At 38.3% G+C, this 21,450-nt stretch overlaps 1 protein-coding gene across 3 annotated transcripts in view; it reads right to left on the bottom strand.

Annotated features, from left to right (window-relative positions):
- Positions 1 to 1,146: 1,146 nt before the first annotated feature.
- Positions 1,147 to 21,450, bottom strand: part of BBS9 (Bardet-Biedl syndrome 9) — a 474,928-nt gene continuing 454,624 nt past the window's right edge. For all 3 annotated transcript variants that reach the window (XM_025291193.3, XM_025291190.3, XM_044946679.2), the window contains 2 exons: positions 1,787 to 1,897; positions 1,147 to 1,576 (listed from right to left, as the gene is read on the bottom strand). In XM_025291193.3, the coding sequence (XP_025146978.3) occupies positions 1,545 to 1,576; positions 1,787 to 1,897 (143 nt within the window). In that variant the 3' untranslated portion in view covers positions 1,147 to 1,544. The remainder of the gene's footprint in view (positions 1,577 to 1,786; positions 1,898 to 21,450) is intronic.

Raw genomic sequence — 21,450 nt, forward strand, 5'->3', positions numbered from 1 at the left:
AGATGAGCTAATGGACACACGCACTTCATGGAAAAAATGTCCATGGGAATCGAATATCAAAAAAAAAAAACCATAAGTCAGAAACACTTTTTTAAGAAGTAATATACTTCTTGTCTAACCTTTCTTCAATGAAGCTGTTAAAGATGATCGGAAGAGTTGTGGTTTTTCATCTTTAGGCTTACACAGAGCCATGAACACCTTTTATTGGTCCCCACAGGCTGAATAACATTAACCTAATGGTTGATTCTGGCCCAAAGGCTAGAAGTTGTCCACTCACACACTTCACAATAAAAACTATTTAATCTTCTGCTGCATCTCCTAAAAAATAGAATGCTATAAATAATAAATAATACATCCTTTGCAATTTTTTGACGTTTCACATATAGAAAAACCATGAGCCAATTTTTCCCTTGTACTGACTGAGGTATTCCAAAACTGGCACAGACATATATTTGTTTAAATAAATTAGTCTTGCAACTGTAATTTTAACTTGAGATTGACAAACTCTATTTCTTGCATATGAAAACCTTACATTTTAATTATAATAGAGTGTGAATCCTTTTATAACCTGGATTTTTTAAAAGGTATTACCCATTTGGGTAATGAAAAGAGGATACTAATGTACTAGCTTCCTTGAGGAGCCTTGTGGGCTACAGCCTATGGGGTTGCAAAGAGTTGGACACAACTGAGTGACTAACACTTTTCCTTGAAAATATTTTAAACATTTTCATACAATACTATAAAACACATCTCTTCCTACTTTTAGCCTAGTTGTAGTTTCTTTCATTTATAAAACAACCATATTCAAGTCTTACTGTGGAGTAGTAACTTTTTTTTGCGTGCATGGTCAGTCACTCAGTTATGTCTGACTCTTTGTGACCCCATTGACTGTAGCCCACAAGTCTCCTCTGTCCATGGGATTTTTCAGGCAAGAATACTAGAATGGGTTGCCATTTCCTCCTCCAGAGGATCTTCCCCACCCAGGGATTGAACCCACATCTCCTGTGTCTCCTGCATTGGCAGGTGGATTCTTTACCACTGAGCCACCTGGGAAGCCCAGCAACATTTTTAGGTCCATTCAACTTCTTCCCGTTAAATAAAGATATCAACTATATAACCCTCTGATTATAAATAAAATCCAAGATATTGTTTGACAATGAGATGTTTATTAAACTCGATACATTTACTATATAAGAATTCTGTGGAAAAACCTGGGGTATGAAATAGGATCTAGGTCTCTGCATTATAAAGTCTGTTCCCAGAAGATATCCTCTCACTATATCCTGCGGCTGAAATCATACAGATGACCAAAAAGCAGCAACATCCTTTCCTGGTAAGACAACTTCAGCTGCCTTGCCCATATTAGTACAAGTCCTCCTAGAAAAGTGAGAAGTCCCGAGCGCTATCTCTACACATTGTTATCTCCTGGCAGGTAAGCTGGATGAAGCACCTGAGCCAGGCCTTCCTCTGTGCTTGGCATGAGGTCCACACAGGATCAACCTTCACAAGGCCATCTTCCCCTGAACCAGACAATTCTACTTCAACTATTCTGTGACTCCTTGGAGGGGTGAAACTTCTGGGGAAATGAAAGAGAGAAAGAGAGAGAAAAGATTTGAATATTGAAAGCAATATACAAATGATCAAATTCAGCTAAACCAATGTCAAGGGGAAGGATAAAAAGTTAGAAAACAAGAAATTTTGCAAAATGCTTTTTGGTATGACAAAACAAAACCCGACCAGAGTGTCACTGTTCTGACATATTTGTGAGGGCCACCCATTCTCTTACCAGGTGCAGGAGTCTCCACCATGAGGTGTTTGTGGTTGGTAAACAGTTCAGAGGAGTCTTGTTCTGTTGATCTTCCCTCTAGGTCTGATTCTGGGATTGTAGCACACCAACCTAGTTGAAAAATACAAATAATATTTTAAAGAGCAAAAAAATCAATCTTTCCAGACATCAACAACAGCTGAAGAACATACCAGTGGTGAAGATAATAAATGATGAGACAACAATCTTCAGGAGCTGAGCAAAAAAATAATAATAATCTTCAATATATTTCTTTTGGAGAAAATGCTGGAAATGAGTTATTGCCCTCAAAGACACACTGTTGATCACTCAGCAACAACAGCAATGGTGTTGTCTTCAGATTTATCCTTTTTAAATTCAGAATGGACAAAATCTATAGTATATGTGATACCCATACTATAATGGTAATTATATTAATAGTATGAAATTCCCTTTGGAATCAGAGCATCAGAAACTATAAAAGAAACAAACCACATCAACCATGAGGAAAAGAAACCTTCCTTGAACAAAGAGAATGGATGCTAGTGTTCTGAGATGGTGACCATGGTGGTATTTCTCTGGTGTTTGATTCTATTCCTGAATCCCAACACCTTCTAGCACAGACACAAACACTTTATTATTCAACAGCAAAACCATGAATTGCATTTAGAAGCTTTCAATTCCAAGTCAATTCCAAGGTGACTTGAGGATGAACTGGCATGACTGCACTTTTAAAATATTAAGTATAAGTTATTTGATTTTATCCACCAAAATCTTGTCTGGAAAACTCATGTGAGAACTTCCTAACTATATCTGCAACTTGATTTGACTAATTTGCCATCATTTTTCTGGAAATGTACTAACATGCTATATACGGTACATGTTTTTTCCCAAAGCCATTCTTCTTGTAAATGAAGTGTGATTTTTATTTCTTTTTCTGAGGCTTCTCATACACTGAGTCCAAAGCCCCCATATTCAAGTTTTGCTTTATGCATGAGGGGGTTTATAAAGCGAAGCTACCAGCAGCACTGATGTGTAAACCACATCATTCAAGTGAGAGGGAAGTGGCCAGACCCCAGGTCTGAAGAAAAATACACCTTATCATCCATCCCTCTGTATCGGCTCTGAAAAAAGAAATCGATGTTGAGGGAAACTTGAGAGACAAGGATTTCCACGCTCATAAAATAAGAATTAGAGGTCGCCTCAGAGCCTCCCCAAACAGGAAATGTTAGAATTATCCATCAATGCAATGGAACTCACCCAGCTATATCTGAAAATAGCTAGGGCCCTATCCAGGAGGAGGACCAGGTTTATTTTTAATCTCTTTCCAAAACTTATAGATCATAGTGACAATAACTCTCATTACTACACGCTTTCTCAGTGATAACTCTGCCTATATTATCTTGTTTAGTTCCTACAAACCACACCACGAAACAGATAATATTATTCTCCTTTTACAGATAGGAAAACGGAGGTCTCATGAGATGAGTACATCATTTCCTGGAAATGTTCTAACATGTTGTACACTGTACTTATTTTTCTTCCCAAAGCTATTCTTGATAAGTCTTTGCCAAGGTCACACAACTCCTAAGGAGTAAGACAGAGCTCACACCCAAGCCTGACAACTCCCAAAGCCTGTGTTATCTAAGCATTACTATATGGCTCCCAGTTGCAGCATCAGTCAGAGATACCTGGTGGGAAGGTCTTGGGTGGCAGCAGGTTTTCTCTCACCTGCTGCGAGGAGTACTGCTTAGAGTATTGTGAGGACAGGGACAGGCTCCGAGCCACTATGGGACTATGGAGAAGCCCAAGAGATAGCATCCTTCTTCTCTTGGACCCTCATCTAACTGAGAAAAAAGGAACAGGGTATTTGGAGGTGGGGAAGGGGCACCTCTGTAAGATTAATGACAGGGAGAACAGAGAAAAGGGAGTAGTGGTGGTGATTTGGTCATTAAGCATATCCAACTCTTGAGACCCCATGGACATAGCCTGCCAGGCTCCTTTGTCCATGGGATTTTCCAGGCAAGAATACTGGAGTGGGTTGCCATCTCCTTCTCCAAAACAGGAGGGAGTGCTCCCTGCAAAACAGAACACCAACCCCAAGAAAATAGGCCAAAGAATGGCTTTCTAGACTCATAAATCAGATTAAGTCATTTCTCCATCCCCAAGGCAGAGGGAAGAAGCAGGATGACGACAGGAACGTTGTACTGATGCAGCTACCTTTGCACACAAGAAAACTCTGAGAGTGGAGAAGTGTCTCCTGCCAACAGATGGGGGAGAGTGCCGTGATCACAGAGCAGTGCTGCATGTGTGCAGAGGCAATCTCCACTGATTAATCAGTGTCTACCACTTATTCCAGCTGACTCAATATTGGAGCAAGTGAGAAGGCACAAGGGAAAAGTCAGTTGCTTTAGACTATCCTGTAGATTCTACATTACATGAATTACAACACATGTAATCTCTTGTCCTTGGCACAAAAGTTTTGCCTTGTCCACAGTACAGAGAGATGATGAATCTTTCAAATCCCACTGCAGGGCTGACTAGTCACATGCCCTAGAAATGCCACCCTCTTTTCTTCAGATATCTCCATGTGGCCAGACTGACCAACTATGTGCCTGAGTTTCTGCCACTTCAAGCTTGGAAGGAACAGTAGCTCTGTTCCTGGGAGCTCTGGCATTCTGACCAATGGGAAACGGGGGAAGGGAGGGAGCCTGGTGGAGAACTCCCCTACTACTTCTCCCAGGGTTGACTCTGAACTCTTATTCCTTTTTTGCCAGCCTCCAGAAAAATGCTGTGTGCTGAGTGGCCTCTTCCTGGCTCTTTGAGAAAAGTGGTCAGGCAGGCAGGCACTTTCCACACCATTTCTGAGGAATGAAAGAACTTTAGCTTTTAATGCAACCACCTTCATTTAAAAACAGAGGCTCAGAGAGGGTAGTGGATGCCCCTTATATTCTAGGGCTTGTGCCTGGTTCTCCTGCTTGCTAAACCATTACCGCTTTCTCAAAACCACTTTTTTTTTTCCCCCCAGAAAGATCTCAGTGGATTTGCCTGTAAGTTGGTTGTCCTGACCAGTACTTCCTTTTAATGATACAGAAAACCCAGAAAGTTGGCAAGCTGTTCTTTGGGTGTATTTTAGGACTTTGTAGATTTATACTCTTGTGACAGAGATCTCTGTAATCAACTGAGTATATGGGTGCAAATATTCCATTCCTTCAGGGAGGAAAAACATTTTTCTTCTTTTATCTTCCCATGTTTAAAAGGAATCAAACAAGCAGACACTTTGAGAATCACAAATGACCACAGACACCCTGCTCTGATTTGCCAGCCAAAGAATCTTCTGTTCATATGCCTGAAATGACACTAAAACTTAAAACAGCAAAAACCTCAAAAATATATACCAATGACATTTTTCTTTTAATCAAGATTAACTTGATGGATAAAGTGTTTTTGAGGTTAACATTCAGATTCCATTTCAAAGGTTTTTAATTCATGTGAAGTGTGGGGAATAGATACTTTGAAAAGAATATTTCACTATCTTAAACATGAAAAGCTTCCCTAAGAAACTATTTTAATTAATTTTTTAATAAAAAATTTTGTTAATTAATTTAATTGGGGATAATTACTTAACAATATTGTGGTGGGTTTTGCCACACATCGACATGAATCAGCCAGAGGTACACATGTGTCCCCCATCCTGAGCCCCCCTCCCACCTCCCTCCATACCCCATCCCTCTGGGTTGTCCCAGAGCACTGGCTTTGAGTGCTCTGCTTCATGCATCGAACTTGCACTGGTCATCTATTTTACATGTGGTAATATACATGTTTCAATGCTATTCTCTCAAATCAGAAACTATGAGTATTAAAAAACTCTCTGAAAATGTATCCATTTGAAAAAGTTTTACTCTTTATCCTTTCTCAATCTGTCTCTCTGTGTAAATGTGCACACACATCCACATGTAGGGCATATAGACAAGCATAAGAGTTTTCCTGATAATTCTCTTTTACTTTGTTCATTTTTATATTTTCTTAAAATATATTTTTTTCGAGGGCTTCTCGTGTGGCTCAGTAATAAGGAATCTGCCTGCCAATGCAGGAGACATGGATCCAATCCCCGATTCAGGAAGACACCACATGCTGCAGAGTGGCCAAGCCCCTGCACCGCAACTACTGATCCTGTGTGCTAGAGCCTGGGAGCCACAGCTACTGAGCCCACCTAGAGTCCACGCTCTACCACAAGAGAAGCCACTGCAATGAGAAGCCCACTCAGCATAACTATAGAATAGTCCCCACTCTCCACAACTAGAGAAAAGCCTGTGCAGCAACAAAGATGCAGCACAATCAAAAATAACAAAAATGAATAAATAAATAAAATTATATATTAAATCTAAATATATAAGCTACAGGAAGTCAAAAATCCTATAGCATGTTTGTGAACCAATTTTAACTGAGTATTTAGAAATTTTTTGACAAAATGGAACAATGGAAGGAAGAGGAGTGGGTAAAAGAGGGAAGGAGATAGAGGATGAAAGGAAAAGTGGGGAGGGGAGGATGAATTAGCAACATAGTCCATATTTCTGAGTATCCACTTCTACAGAAGATATTTGGGGTGACTTACTGAAGGTATAGATAATAAAATATTAAAGAATAAAAAATAAAACATAATAGCAGAAAAATGTGATGCAGAGTAGGAGGTATATGGCTAGGAAGAATTGTATATAAAATACAGATAAAGACTTATACAAGGGCTGGCATGGAGATAAAAAGCCAAAAGCTCTGGAGTAGAAGTGGGGCTGCACTTCGCCTGATTAATTCTCCACTGACCTCCCTTCCTCCACACTGGACTTCAAATCAAAGGGCCCAATCTATCTCGTACTTGGACTTAACATTTCCTTAAAAGCACACTATAATTGGTAAAGCTATGTTTGTTGGGATTTTTTTGACTGATGGTATGGGTGTGTGTGGGGGGGTATGTGTGTGTGCACACACACCTATTCTGTGCTTAAGGGCCACTTTATTTTTAAACTCTTGTCTGTTTATATCTTTTCTTTTCTTTAGGATTTTCAGTCTTCTCTCTCTCTCTCAATTTTTTTTTTAATTTTTGGCTACACCCCACAGCATGAGGGACCATAGTTCCCCAACCAGGGATCAAACCTGTGCCCCCCTGCAATGGAAGGTAGTTAAAGGCCATTTTAGACAGCCAAGATTTCTGTGAAATTGGGTTTACAGAGGTACTTACTAAGCAAATACTACAGAAAAACACACATATAGGAGATTGTTAAAAACACAACAGCTAGAGACCTTGTCAAAGCCCACCTTGGAAATAAAGCCCTCAAGAATCTAATACAGTACTGAATGAATATAGTGTGACAAATCAGACTGATGTCATACGATGATGCTGCTTCCCTGAAGGAGGAACTGGAGAGCATTAGTTGATATCTTTCTCATCTTCATTTCCATGAGGTCCTTTTTTTGGTTATAACATGGAGACACCCCACCCTTAATCTGGTACAATTTTACAAGTTCAAAACTCAGGAAAACAGAAGAAAAAAATATCTTTCAATAAAGTCCTAGGATTCCAGTTCCAATATATGATATTTGTTTTTCTGTGTTTCTTTTTGTATCACAAATCTATTTTGTAACTTTTCTTTCTCTATATGTTTCCAGATGACATGCTGACTGCATAGATGGTAGCTTATCTACTACTTAACACAGATAATAATGGTAACCACAGAGAGGCAAGTGAAGGCCATTGTAATATGTGTCCGACATGATCCCTATAGAATGCTTGAGAGTTCAGTTCCACTGCCTAATAATAAACTTTGATCTCCCCATACCCAGTAAGAACTTCAAATGTGTTCAACAGTATGCACACACCTATGTTTTAAAATAGTTCCATTTCACATCTCACAAGACCAGGTTTATTTTAAGGGGTCTAGCACGTGTCTCAGCAAGTTCTAAAATTCCCATAATGGCTGAATATTAAGTCCCTTGGGGTATAAGGGCTTCAGTCAGTGAATCTAGATTTAACAGAGTAGGGTCCTCCTGGCATTAAGATGTTTCCACAACTTGAATAATAATAGGTGTCCAGGTATGTTTTTAACTGGACCACCACTTAGAATGTAGGTCCACTCAGTACAAAGGATTAAGAAATACAGGAACATAGTAATTTTCATCCACTGATAATTATGTAAACAGAATGTACCAAGCAGAGAAAAGTCCTATTTACAAAAAAATCAAGCACAGTCCATAAATCCTACAGATTGGAACGGATCCAGGTTAAGAATTTCTCCAGATGTCACTCTGTAAACAGGGCTTCATAAAGTGAATTCCCCAATTAATTGCTGGTAAGAGTAAGCTCTACAGTATGTTAGTGCATTATGACCCTCTATAATATGTAGGTGAATTGTCTGGCCCTATAGATCATTAGTCAGATATGATACAATAGAATTCAGGAGAAAGAAGTGGAGTAAGCACAGTTTCTTCTGATATAGAGAGAAGGTCCCATAAAATTACTGCTCAGGAACTCAGAGCTTTGTTCACTGAAGGAAATGAGAACTCTCCGATTTATTTGCATTACATCTGTTTTTCTAACACATTTAGTTCTTAACCTGGAGTACTTGGAAAGACACACACCCAGTAAGAACATAAACATGGAACTTAAAAAAAAAAAGGACTACTCACTATTTTGTTAAAGTCTCCAATCACAATGTTTTCCCACATGTTAACAAGGCCATTAAATCCTCCAAACAGGAACACAAAAGTATTACCCAGCCATTGTGAGAAGGTGGGGAAGAAGAGAAAGTTAATAATCGCTTTCCCTTGCCAGTTGATCAATGTCTAGAGCACTCTGCAAGGAAATGCAAGAGCCATTGTCTTTCAGCTAGATCTTTTCTGTACTGATAAGTATAGCACTTTTTTGTTCTAAAAGAAGGTGATTGTGATTTTTAATTTCCATTTTGTTTCTAAATCCTAAGGCAATCCAATGTACAACTGGAAAGAGACATAATTTTAAGACATTTCCATTTCAAATACTTTCCTCTCCTAACTCCCTCTTCAGAGACCAACTCTCTCTCAGAAGTACACAGGCACAAATAAAACATTATAGCTACAGTTGAGAAAGAAAGGAAGCCAATAGTTCTGCAATAATAATTTCTTTAAAAAAATGAAACAGTAAGAGTATAACTCTACTTTGCCTGGACACTACATAATAAGAGAGCCAGTGTTCTTCACAGCTTTCCTCTTGCATCAAGTGGCTATTAATTCCCCAGTGATCCTGGCAACGTTTCTTCAACTTGAATTTCTTTCCACAACCCAATTAAAAGCCATAATCTTGACTAAACTGTGTTGTTTTTAAAAATGACAGAGACTAGATGGATGGAGATTTTGAAACCAAGAGTTCAGCTGGGTCACTTAAGTTATAAACAGGTTTAGGGAAAAGGGTGAAGAATACAGTGGCTCTGGAGAGTGCCTGTTTCATCATACTCTCTCACAAATGAGGGCCCTGAACAAGTATTCTTGCCTGGAGAATCCCACGGACAGAGGAGCCTAGCAGGCTCTAGTCCATAGGGTCACAAAGAGTTGGACACCACTAAAGAGACTTAGCACGCAGGCACAAACAAGTACTCAGGGTTCATTCCTAAACAACTCTGTTATCTAATGATAAATGTCTACAATAGCCCATTAAACAAGGTCATATTTTGCAGAGAAGGGAAATGTACACAAGATGATAAATCATCCCTTTGATCAAGGGAAGGGATATCCGAGACGGGACATGGCAAGTATCATCAAATCTTGAGAAAAGTCACATGAGTCTGGACCTCAGTTTCCTTTTTCCTAAAATGCAGAAAACAACAGCATTCACTTTATGAGAGATGAAGATTAATTTGGTTGATGCTTGTAACACAGTTATCACAGAGCCTGGCACAGAATAAGCCCCCAGTAGATGCTGGGCTATTATTTTCAGTACTAACCTCCAACATACGTTAGTCATTACGTTACAGCCAATTACACATGAAACTACAAGCCATGAGCATGGTATGAATTTATATCTGATGCTCAAAAACATGCTCAGGTGAAAACAGAAATGGGGAACGGAGACCAGCAGTGGAATGTTTCTATTAGTAGCTGGATCCAATGGTCAAAGCCGAAATTGTCAAAGAGGCCTAAAATAACTCACTTGAAAAACAGTGCACACATTCTTTTTAAGATGAATTCACCAATAATCTACTATCCTAGATAACCACTCTTCTGAGATTACAATAGGAATTTTAAAAGGGCTCAAATGGTGATGATGATCAGGGGTGGACAATCACATTCATTGTTTTCTATTTACCAGCAGGGCCATTACTACTGAGAAATGCAAACCCACAAGATAACATGACATAAATGGATGAAACATTAAGATAAAAGGCTAAAACAGTGGTAGGTTTGCTTTCTCATGGGAAATTGAAATGGCCAGCAGATGAACCTTAAAAGAGGAAGTCTGCTGACCTAGTGTTACTAAACATAGGAGACAGCCAAGGAACAGAGGAATAAAGCAATGTATTTAAATGTATGCCTTGAAGGAAGCAAACACCAATTACTTTTATATGATTTTAATTCTCCCGTGAATACTTTACGGGTGTTGGCAAGTCCTTCTGGAAAAGGAAGGGATTATTAATGAGGATTCAGTGGCAGTGCTCACCAGGTTCTAAGAAATAATACTTAATAAAGAGTCATTTACTTCATACTTCATCTCTAGAGCTAAAGAATTTTTAAGAATCTGTTAAAAACTAGTATAGTATTATGCTCATATATATGATCCTTTCTACTTTAATTTCAAGATGGTTCTAAAGTCTGTGTGATAAACAAATAAGCTTCCCACAGGAAAATAAACACAGAGGAAAATAGCTGAATTTTTTTTCTTTTGTAAAGAGTGTATGTTTAATATATACTTGTGATTTGGAAAGTTATTCATGAAGCTTGAAGAAATATATGGGAAATAGGGTCTTTAAAAAAGTTATTTTTGAAGAATGCTCTCCACATCATTCGAAGATTATGCACTGATAACAGTTCACTAATTTCTAGTAAATCTGGGAAATGAGGAAATCAGCTCCTATATTCTATCTTGTTTCTCAGAAAAACTTAGTCCAGCAACTCTAAAAATCTGTCACATTGTGTAAAATGGAATCTCTCTAGCTAATATCTTTCTCTTAAAATTCTCCAATTGCCTTAACAGCATGGACTTTGGGGCTAGACTGTCAGAATTTTAATCCCAGCTTCACCATTATTTATTTTCTTTTAACTGTTTACTTAATCTTTCTATGCCTCAATTTCCTTATTTGCAAAATGCAGATGATAACTGTACCTAGCTCATAGGGTAATTGGAAAGATTAAATGAATTATGGAGTGGATAGCCGTTCCCTTCTCCAGGGGATCTTCTCAACCCAGGGATTGAACCCAGGTCTCCCGCATTGCAGGCAGATTCTTTACCAGCTGAGCCCCAAGGGAAGCCCGTTAATTTATTGCGAAGCATGTCAAATAGCACCTGGTTCATAGTAAGTGATACATAAGTGTTGTAATAGTAAATATTACTATTATTCTGATCATCTTTGCCTTATATTGTCAAAATTCCCTCACCTAAAAGCCTGAGGTTCTCGTGTAAGCTGAAGGGAAGGAAGGTGGTGAATTTTCAGAGGCAGAGAGCAGCAGTTACATATGCTTGAACTCCAGGAATGCAAACTGTCCTGTTAACTAGTCAAGGAAAACCTTAACTGTTGTCTTAGCTGGCAAAAAACAGTATCCACTAGGAATTAACAGCTTGTTAAAGAAAGTACAAGGACTGGGGTCCAGATAAATAGTAAAAGATGACAATAAATATCAAATCAGGAATAATGTACTGCATCATGACCCCCACTTCCTGCATCTTCTTCCATTTCTTTGCTCCTCTTGACAGCAAAACTTCTCCAAAGAATTGCCTGTATTTGATGTTTTAAATTCTTTTCCTTTCTCTTATACATCCATCTCAGTCTAGACCTGGCCTCTATCACTCCACAAAAGGTGCTTTTTTCAAGATCACTAATGACCTTCATGCTGCTAAATCTACAGTTTTCAGCCCTTAGCTTACTTGACCTATTAGCATTTAACACAGCCTATGGTTCTACCATCTTTTAAAACTCTTCATCTGGCTTCCAGGATGCCACATTCTACTGATTTTTCTCTGTCCTCACTCTATGCTCCTTCTCAGCATCCTTTGCTGGGTCCTCCTCTTCTCCCAAACTTCTAAAAGTCCCAACACTTCTAGCACTCAGTCTTTGACTCTCCTCTCTTTTCTAAAATCACTCCCTTGGTGACCTTATCCGGTCTCATGGCTTTAAACAACATTTGCAGGCTGACAACTCCTAATTTTATAACTCCAGCCCAGATTTCTCTCCTGAACTTCGGATTTATATCCATTACTTAGTCAATATCTCCACTTGGACATCTTATAGCATATCAAACTCAACATGTACCAAACAGTATTCCTGATCTTCCCCCACAAACCTGTTCCACCCCATAGCCTTTCTCATTTCAACTTTATCCTTCCAGTTGGTGCTGCATGCATGCTTAGTCATGTCTGACTCTTTGCAACCCTATGGACCGTAGTCCATCAGCCTCCTCTATCCATGGGATTTCCCAGGCAAGAATACTGGAGTGGGTTGTCATTTCCTACTCCAGGGGATCTTCTTGACCCAGGGATCAAACCCAGGTCTCCCGTGTCTCCTGCACTGGCAGGCAGATTTTTTACCACTGTACCACCTGGGAAGCCCAAAGTTCAAGCCAAAGCTCTTAGGGTCATTCTGGATTCACTTCTTCCTTTCACACATCATGGCCACTCTGTTAGAAATTCTGTTGTCTTTACATTTAAAATATATCAAGAATCAGATCTCTTCTCACCACCTTCACCACTGCAATCACTGTGGAGCAATCCACCATCACCTCTTACTTGAACCACTGCTGAATTACTGACCTGTGTAAACTTCAAACTGACTGCCCATTTCTACCTTTGACTACCCCTGCCCCACAATCTATTCAGAATACAGCAGGCAGGCATTCTTTTAAAACATAAGATTATATTATTCCCTGGTAGCTCAATGGTAAAGAATCCAGCTGCAATGCAGGAGATCCCTGTTTGATTTCTGGATCAGGAAGATCCATTGGAGAAGGGACAGGCTACTCACTCCAGTATTCTTGGGCTTCTCTGGTGGCTCAAACAATAAAGAATCCGCCTGCAATGTGAGAGACATGGATTCAATCCCTGGCTTGGGAAGATCCCCTGGAGAAGGGAATGGCCACCCACTCCAGTATTCTGGCCTGGAGAATTCCATGGACAGAGAAATCTGGCAGCCTACAGCCCTGTGGTCGCAAAGAGTCAGACACAACTGAGTGACTTTCACTTCACTTTCTTCAAAATGGTCCTCCTCACTTTAAAAAACAAAAGTTTTTTAAAGGCTGTGCATGATCTGACCCTTCTAACTGCATCTCTTAACCACCTAGTCTCACTACTGGCTTTCTTGTTGTCCTGGGAACATGCTAGGCTTGTTCCCCTTACCTGGAGCAGCTCTTTCTCTCTGATCTCTGCATGGATAAATTCCTCACCTCTTTAAATCTCTGTTCAAAAGTTGCCTTTTTAACAAAGCCTACCCTGACAACCCAATTTAAAATTATAATCTTGTAACCGCCACCTTTCTGACATTTCTTTTTCCATAGTACTTATCACCTTTAAACACTAACGCTTGTTATTTTCTAACATACTCCATAGTTCACATCTTTATCATATTTATTGTTTATCATCTCCCCTGCTAGAATAAGAGCTCCAAAACTGTGGGGATCTTTATTTTGTTTGCTGCTGTATCCCCAGCCCTAGAATAGTTCCTGGCACACAGGAAGCACACAATAATTACTGGTTGCCTTGAGTGAATGAATTTAGGCTAAGGGATTAGGAAGAAGCAATGGAAACCAAAATTCATTCTATTTTTTTTTTTCTTAACATATTACTCTCTACCTTTTCCACTGGGAGACTGGAAAATAATTACAGCAGAGCAAAGTATAGTATCTCTTATGCCTATTCCCCAGCACACCTGGTTGCTCTGTGGATCAAAAGAGGTTCTCAAAAAGTTCCTTGTGTTAGTTAATACACATCTTTAAGAAATGAATCTTCCTGGATGATAACACATGGAGAATCTGTGAGACTGAGTAGGTGCAACAACAAAATGTTCAGCCCAGAAAAGAAATAAGATCCCAATAGTAATTTCTGTAGAAGCTAAAGTTAAAAACAAGTAACAGAGCACTTGTAATTCTAGTTCTTGATAATAGTCATTTGTGGATGAAGGAACTGCAAAGGAAGGTACAAAGACATCTGTCTGCTTGGAAAATTTCTCAAAAATGAATGAAAAAGGATCTATCTTATTTCCACTGGGGCATCAAGTTATGGCCTGGAACAGTTTATTTTTCCCAGGCTACTTCAAATCAAAACGTGTTTTTAAAAGCAAGCCCAATGAAGGATTAGATAAACAACTGGACAATGTTTTCTACACTCTGGTAACATAAACATTTCGAATTCCTCCCTAACTCTTGACTAGCATAAATCTCTAATTCCAGAGAAAGTGAAATATCCTCAAAGTTAAACATTATTTTGAATTATTCACATTTACCTCCATTTCCATCTTATACTTTCTTGGCAATAAAAAGCCAGGTTATGTCCAAACTATGGTAGAACGACTCTCTTCCAATAGTAAAACAACTTGGACTAACCCCAGCTCTGCTTTCTTTGAAGATGGAATACAGCAGCCCCTCCCAACAGTTTCTCTTCTTTCTTACCTCTACACATCCTGCACTGCCTTACCCTTTTTCAAACCAAATCTTTAAAAAAAAACAAAAAAAAAGGCACAGAGGGACGATGTGAAGCTGTCTACAACTGAGCTTTGAAAATCATTTTTAAAATGGATGTCAAACACAAAACAGGCAAGCTGAAAGAGCTGGTAAGGCAAGCTGTCTCTGGCTGAGGAAGGGAGACACAGAGTAAGACCTCACCAAGAGAGGAAGTTCTCTGGAAATGCCATGGGGGACAAAAGGAAAGGGAGACAATGGAGGAAAACAAAGGCGCAAAAACGAAGATGCAGAGGGAATGAGGATAACCAACCCATGGTATAATCCACATGTCAGAAGATTTAGGAATAAAAGGGGGTGGCTAGGAGAGAAGAGAAAATACTAGCCTGATAGAACTGTTCTGTTTGCATCGTGTTCCAGTCTATGAAACAATCTCACTTGACCTTGGTTGGCCCTAACAACTCTGAGTTGTAGAGTAGGTAAAAATTTGCATCCTCAGAGTCCAGGAAAACTGCCCATTCAGCTTCTGGGCAAGCCACTTAATATTAAAATTATTACTTAATACTTTAGCAATTACTAAAGTAAATACTTAAGTAATTACTAATAATTACTTAAAATTATTACGTAATAATTTTAAATCTCTATTTCCTCATTGGCAGAATGGAAATAACACCTTCCAAACAAATGACTGTGAGGAGTAAATGAGATATTATATAAAGCGTCAGAGACAAAGTCATGCTCGATAATTGATAGTAACAAAAATAAATGATAAGAAGATTGACTATCTAAGGTCAGATAATCAGCCAAATATCCTGTTAGGAGTAGAACCTGGGTCTTCCATGCTGTAAGCATTTTCTGCCAAAACACACTGTGGTAAAGAACAAGACAGAAGGCAAAACTTGAGGGGGCTTTTTAAGAAATACCGATGTACAAGGTGGAAATGTGCAGTACAAACAATGCAGACAATGGAAGATCCAGTCTACGGATTCTGAGGGGTAAGAACTGGACGCAATTTTTATAAAAGAATAGGAAAGGAGGACCATGGTACATGAAGGGACAGGATAAGGAACTGATTTATGATAGTTGAATAATTACATTAGTACCATTTAAAAGTACTTTTTATGTGTTAACCATAGTACTTTACATGTTTGCTTATTACACAGCTGCCTAAAATGGTAGTTAGCAGTGTCTCATTTCACAGGTGATGAACTAGACTCTAAAAATTTCAAGTGATTTGCTCAAAGTCATGCACACAGTGAAGAATCTTCTATGTGCTGACTCCAGTATCTAGTCTTAAGCCATTCCAGAAGCGTATTTCTCACTGATAGAAATAAAAGACACATAGCAATGGAATTGTGAATTACTGCTTAAAGAATAAGAGTTTTAGATCATCCTATTTAGTAAAAAAAAAAAAAAAAAATAGGATCATTGTGTGTACCTCATACTCTCAACATCTGATCCTTCCTAATCTCATGCTTAAAAGAAAAATGAAAGGGTTTGGGGAAATGACTGAGGTTTCATCTCAGTAAAAAAGAAATCAGCCTAGAAGTAATTAAAAGAACCACCAGTAAAGACAGATGTCTAAAAAGATCCTTAGACTGTTTAAAAACAATTCAAAATTGATTAATGTTTCTATAGAATATCATTACTAAGGAGAGGAAGTGACTCAATAAAGTAGATGGATTTACAACTAGAAAGAAGTAAAATAGTAAAGTGGAAGATAATGCCTTTTCCAACAACAGTGAGGAAAGACATAGCAGTCTTCTAAAAGTTCGGAAATTTCAAATGAGTTCATAGGGGAAATGTTTAAAGTAGAAGGATCCTGGACAGTGGTAGAACATTTAACATTAACACAAAGATCACTTTTCCAAAGTTAGCAGGACTGTGCTCAGAAAACCTCACAAAGTCCTAAGTGCAAATTCACACAGCAAAAACCTCAAGGGCAAACTCATGCATGTAAATATATGCAAAAATTCAAATGAAGACATTAGCAAATCAGTACTATATATTTAAAAAGCAATAATAAAGAAAAACTTATACCAGGAATGCAAAAGAATTCAATTAATGTTAATTCCTCAAAACATACTATCAAAAAGAAATCTCAACAGAGAGTAATAATATTTATCATTCACTTCTGATCCCCAAAATCCCAGAGTCAGGCTCTAGCTCTCAACCCTATTACAGGCCCCCTCTATATTCTCCATGAAAGCACATCACACATGGTTTGACATATTTATTTGTGTATCTCCTACGCCAGACTCATGATTTTATCTTACTCTGGTTTGTATCTCCCACGATTAAACATGATCACTAGAACAACACTTGTTTTCTGTACATGTTTATTCAATAAGTAAGTACAAAATATAGTTATATAGCATCACTGACTCAATGGACATGAATATGAGCAAACTCTGGGAGAGGCTGAAAGATAGGGAAGCCTGGCATGCTGGAGTCCCTGGGATTGCAAAGAGTCAGACACAACTTAGTGACTGAACAACAACATGCATAAGAAAATTAGAGAAACTGAATATCAAGGATTAAAGGAAAGAAACCTATATAGAGAGGGAACCAAGGACCAAAGATATATAAATGGAAAAATGGATGGATAGAGATTATCTATCTATATGTCTATGTATTCAACTATCCAGTGTGGGCTGATGCCACACTATCAACCAAAAGACCAAACCAAAAACAAAAAGAGGGAGAGGAGGCGGAGGAACAAAAAGTCAACACTGAGCATCTATTACTTGTCAGACACTGTGCCAGATGTTTTTGCATCCATATATGTCACTTAAATAGCCAAAATGGATATTTCCTTAATGGAGGGTCTAAACAAATAATCAGAATGTTCTGCAAAGGGTGGGAAGAAAAAATGTCCAGAGAATAACAAAAAAGAGAGAAACATGAAATGAAAAAAATAAGAGTATATCAAAGTAGTAAAAAACTGATGGACTGTATAGTCCATGGGGGTTGCAAAGAGTCAGACATGACTGAGCAACTTTCACTCACTCACTCACTCAAAAAATTGATAGTAAATATTATTGGATATTGTGTGTGTGAGCAATTCATGTAAGCAAAAACCAAATTGAAACAGTATATGCTAAGTATATTATGTGCTTTTATTTTCTAAAAACACTGTAAGGATAAAATGGGATCATATAAATGATTTTGGAAAGGTTAGAATATCACTTAAACATTAGTGACTGTCATCATTCTGGAGTCAGTAAAGGTTTTTGCCCCCAGAGTCCAAGATAAACCCTCCTGGCAGGTGATACTTCTCCTAACTTTCATGAAAACAAAACCAGTCATTTATCAGCTGGGTCCTCTTTGTTACTACTGAGGTCTGTTCAGGTAAGGAGATCTAGCAAAAGTCTCTGAGTAAGGTACAACAATTGGTTCTTTATTTGATATCTATTTGTCAGGCAAAGATACAGTTAGACAGACCATAAAACAATCTTCTGTTTTTACAGGAACAAGGCAAAGCTGAGGTAAAGTGGCTTTTTATGTACAAGAAAATGGCCTTAATGTGCCCAGGCCATAATGTTTATAAAAATAAATATTTGAGACATACAGTGAACTTCCATTCTGACAATGAGAAGAAATTCTCTTACAATCATTTAATTCTACCAGCAAAACTAGTTATTTTTGAAACTAATGTGCTTTACAGTCTTTCCCCCCAAATACAAGTATAAAATATCTTGACCCAAAATGGTCATTTTAGAATTAAAGAAATGGTCCTTCTCATAGACACAGCTTTCAATAAATGGTAGATAAACATTTTCTTTGAAGGCCATGGTCCTTGACTAGTTGTTGCTATACAACCAGTTGGAATGGCTATTTGTCAATACTAAAAAAAAAACAAAACAAAAACAATAAAAACCTTTACTTTTCCCAAAGATTCTATCCTGAAAGATATGGGTAATAATGTGCAGGGTGTGTGTGTGTGTATGTGTGAAACCTCTAACCTTCCAAGTTACTGAATCATGGGTCTCAGTTATATTCATGGAAAACCTCAGCCTATAAAACTGAAAAAGTCCAAAATTATCTTAGCATCCTGGTTGAATCCATTTCCCTATATGTTTGAATTGGAATGATTTCTGTTGTACCCCCCTTTCAGCTGTTTCTAGAAGAGATAAATTAATAACCCTCATCTGCCAATTTTATGTAAAAAATTTCCCCTCAATGAAATTATCCTTTAACAATGTTCCAGGACACTCTCTGTTTCAGTTCTTATGGGATTTGTCTGTTTTCTCTGGTCTCTTATGAGCAGCATATGGGTATCCATCACTTATAAAAGAAAAACAAAGTCTCATCCGGAAACAGAATGAATAGCAATCACTTTAAATACAAAAAAAAAAAAAAAAAAGCAGTCTTATGTCTAGATTACTATCCAACTGCAGTTCCACCTACTTCTATGAGCTTACTTCTGAAGTGCCTTACAATTGTATTATGTGGGTGCTAAATACACACGTTAAAAAATTTTCAATTTCGCAAATACCATATGATATCACTTATACGTGGGATCTGAAAAATACAACAAACTAGTAAATGTAACAAATACGAAGCAGACTCACAGATACAGAGAACAAACTAGTGGTTACCAGTGAGGAGAGGGGAGAAGGAAGGGCCATCTAGGGGTAAGGGATTAAGAGGTACAAACTCTTATGCACAAAATAAGCTACAAGGATATACTGTACAGCACAGTGAATACAGCCAATATTTTAAAATAACTGTAAATGGTTGTTGTTCAGTTGCCCAGTCATGTCTGACTCTTTGTGACCCCGTGGACTGTAGCCCTCCAGGCTCCTCTGTCCATGGGATTCTCCAGGCAAGAATACTGAAGTGGGTTTCCATTTCCTTCTCCAGGGGATCTTCCCAACCCAGAGATCAAAGTGATCTTCTGCATTGCAGGCGTATTCTTTACTGACTGAGCCACCAGGGAAGGTAAATGGTGGAGTATAACCCTTAAAAACTGTGATTCACTATATTGTACATCTGTAACTCATGTAATATTGTACATCAACAATATTTCCATTTTAAAAATTGACCATTTTTTCCACTGTCTCTGCTAGGCAATGCCATGTAATGGCTTTCTGTTCTCAAGTGATCATCCAGTAGACCTGTCATTAACTGACCACATTATCTGGATGAACTGAGCCTCATAAAGAAAACCATCGGCTGTGCTAACAAGAGCTCAGTGCTGCAGCCTAGAATCATGGGGCTTCAGTTCCTGCTCCACAGTTGAATGATCTTAGACAAGGAACCTAATCAATGGAAGCCTCTGTTTGTCATCTAAAAAGTGGGGGAATAACAGTACCTACCTTGGGATTTTTGAAAAGATTAAATGAGACAATCCACATAACAATATGCCAGGCATACAGCTATAGGCAGTAAACTTTACTGATTCCTATTTATCATTAGTTTCAGACAGATGATAACTAAATAAAACCATTTTACTTAATTGTTGCATTTTTGGTGTCCCAATTTTGAGTACTGACAGACAAAGGAATGTTCTTCATTAAGAATACACCAGCTATGAGACAGAACACTACAGACTAACCTTTCTGGTTGTTGTTCTGTCCCAAATGAATACAATTCATCCAGTTGAACACAAACTGCTTGGTTTTCAAATTTTAAACAAACATTTGCTTTAGACTTAGAGTGAAGAGGTTGAGGGAATTGGGTAATTCTCTAATCTGTCTCAAAAAAGCTTGGCTGACATTTTATTATATTTTTTTAAATCACTATCCAGAGTACTGGGCAGCTCACTAACACTCTATTGAGAAAGGATTCTGAAGTCTGTTTGTTGTCCAGGTCATCTCGTAATTTAACTTCTCTTCACCCAATCATTAAAATGTCAGGTAATATCCCAGCCACCGTTGAAACTCTTTTATGTTTGAGGCTCAAATTGATGGAAAACAAATCTCAACGCCTCAGGACAAGGCTGGGGCCAAACCTTCCAAAGAGTGTAATAAATACATTCAAGCTCTTAACAATTTAGAAAATAAATTTCTCTTGCATGACACAAATAAATAAGACCAGTTTGAGATGGTGAATAGCTTGCTGATTTGGCCATGGTAGGAGCAAGACAAACACACTGTCCTGTGTTTCATCTCAGAGAGAACAGGGTCTTTTGTCCTGGCTCCTTTTCAGCTCATAATGAAGTGTTTCAGAGGATGAAGTAGTTAGTCTTTGGAGGCCCCTGAAGGACAGGATGAGTTCCAAGCTAAATACTGAAAAGGATGGTCCCTCGCAAATTTCCCACTTTTATTTTAGGGATTTTAAATATGAATACCCAACCATAAGATTTTCAGGCTGTTAGAACTTAGGGCCAAAGAGTGAGCTTGAGCCTTCTCAACACGGAGAATCAGCCCTGCAGACTGGTGGGAAAGTAAGAGCCTGCGAAACGCGACAGCCTAAAGCCAGGCTGAACTCGCTCCTTTGAACGCGGAGAATTTTCATGTTCTGGTAAGTTTAATGCATTCAACCTTCAGGCTTTACTCCAATGCTTCATACTAGATCTTGCATATGCTTCTTCTTTGCTAAGTATATTCTGAATCCAGATGGTAGACTATACTATTTCCCTTTGTCCCAGCTGTAGGAAATATGAAAGCTTATATACTGATATGGAAGAGATTTTTAACAGCTCATGAATCTCAGAACATGGCTGTGATGAGCTCTTCCTAAAAGGTAATGCAACATAAAAACAGAAATTCCTACCCGAAACCCCTGTAATATTTTGTTGTAGGCTGTAGCACAAGAGACTGTACAAGGTAAGTAGTAATACACTCTACTTCCTACGTGATTTCTGGTTTGTCTTC

This window comes from Bubalus bubalis, chromosome 8 (genome assembly GCF_019923935.1).
Source record: "Bubalus bubalis isolate 160015118507 breed Murrah chromosome 8, NDDB_SH_1, whole genome shotgun sequence".
Classification (NCBI taxonomy): domain Eukaryota; kingdom Metazoa; phylum Chordata; class Mammalia; order Artiodactyla; family Bovidae; genus Bubalus; species Bubalus bubalis.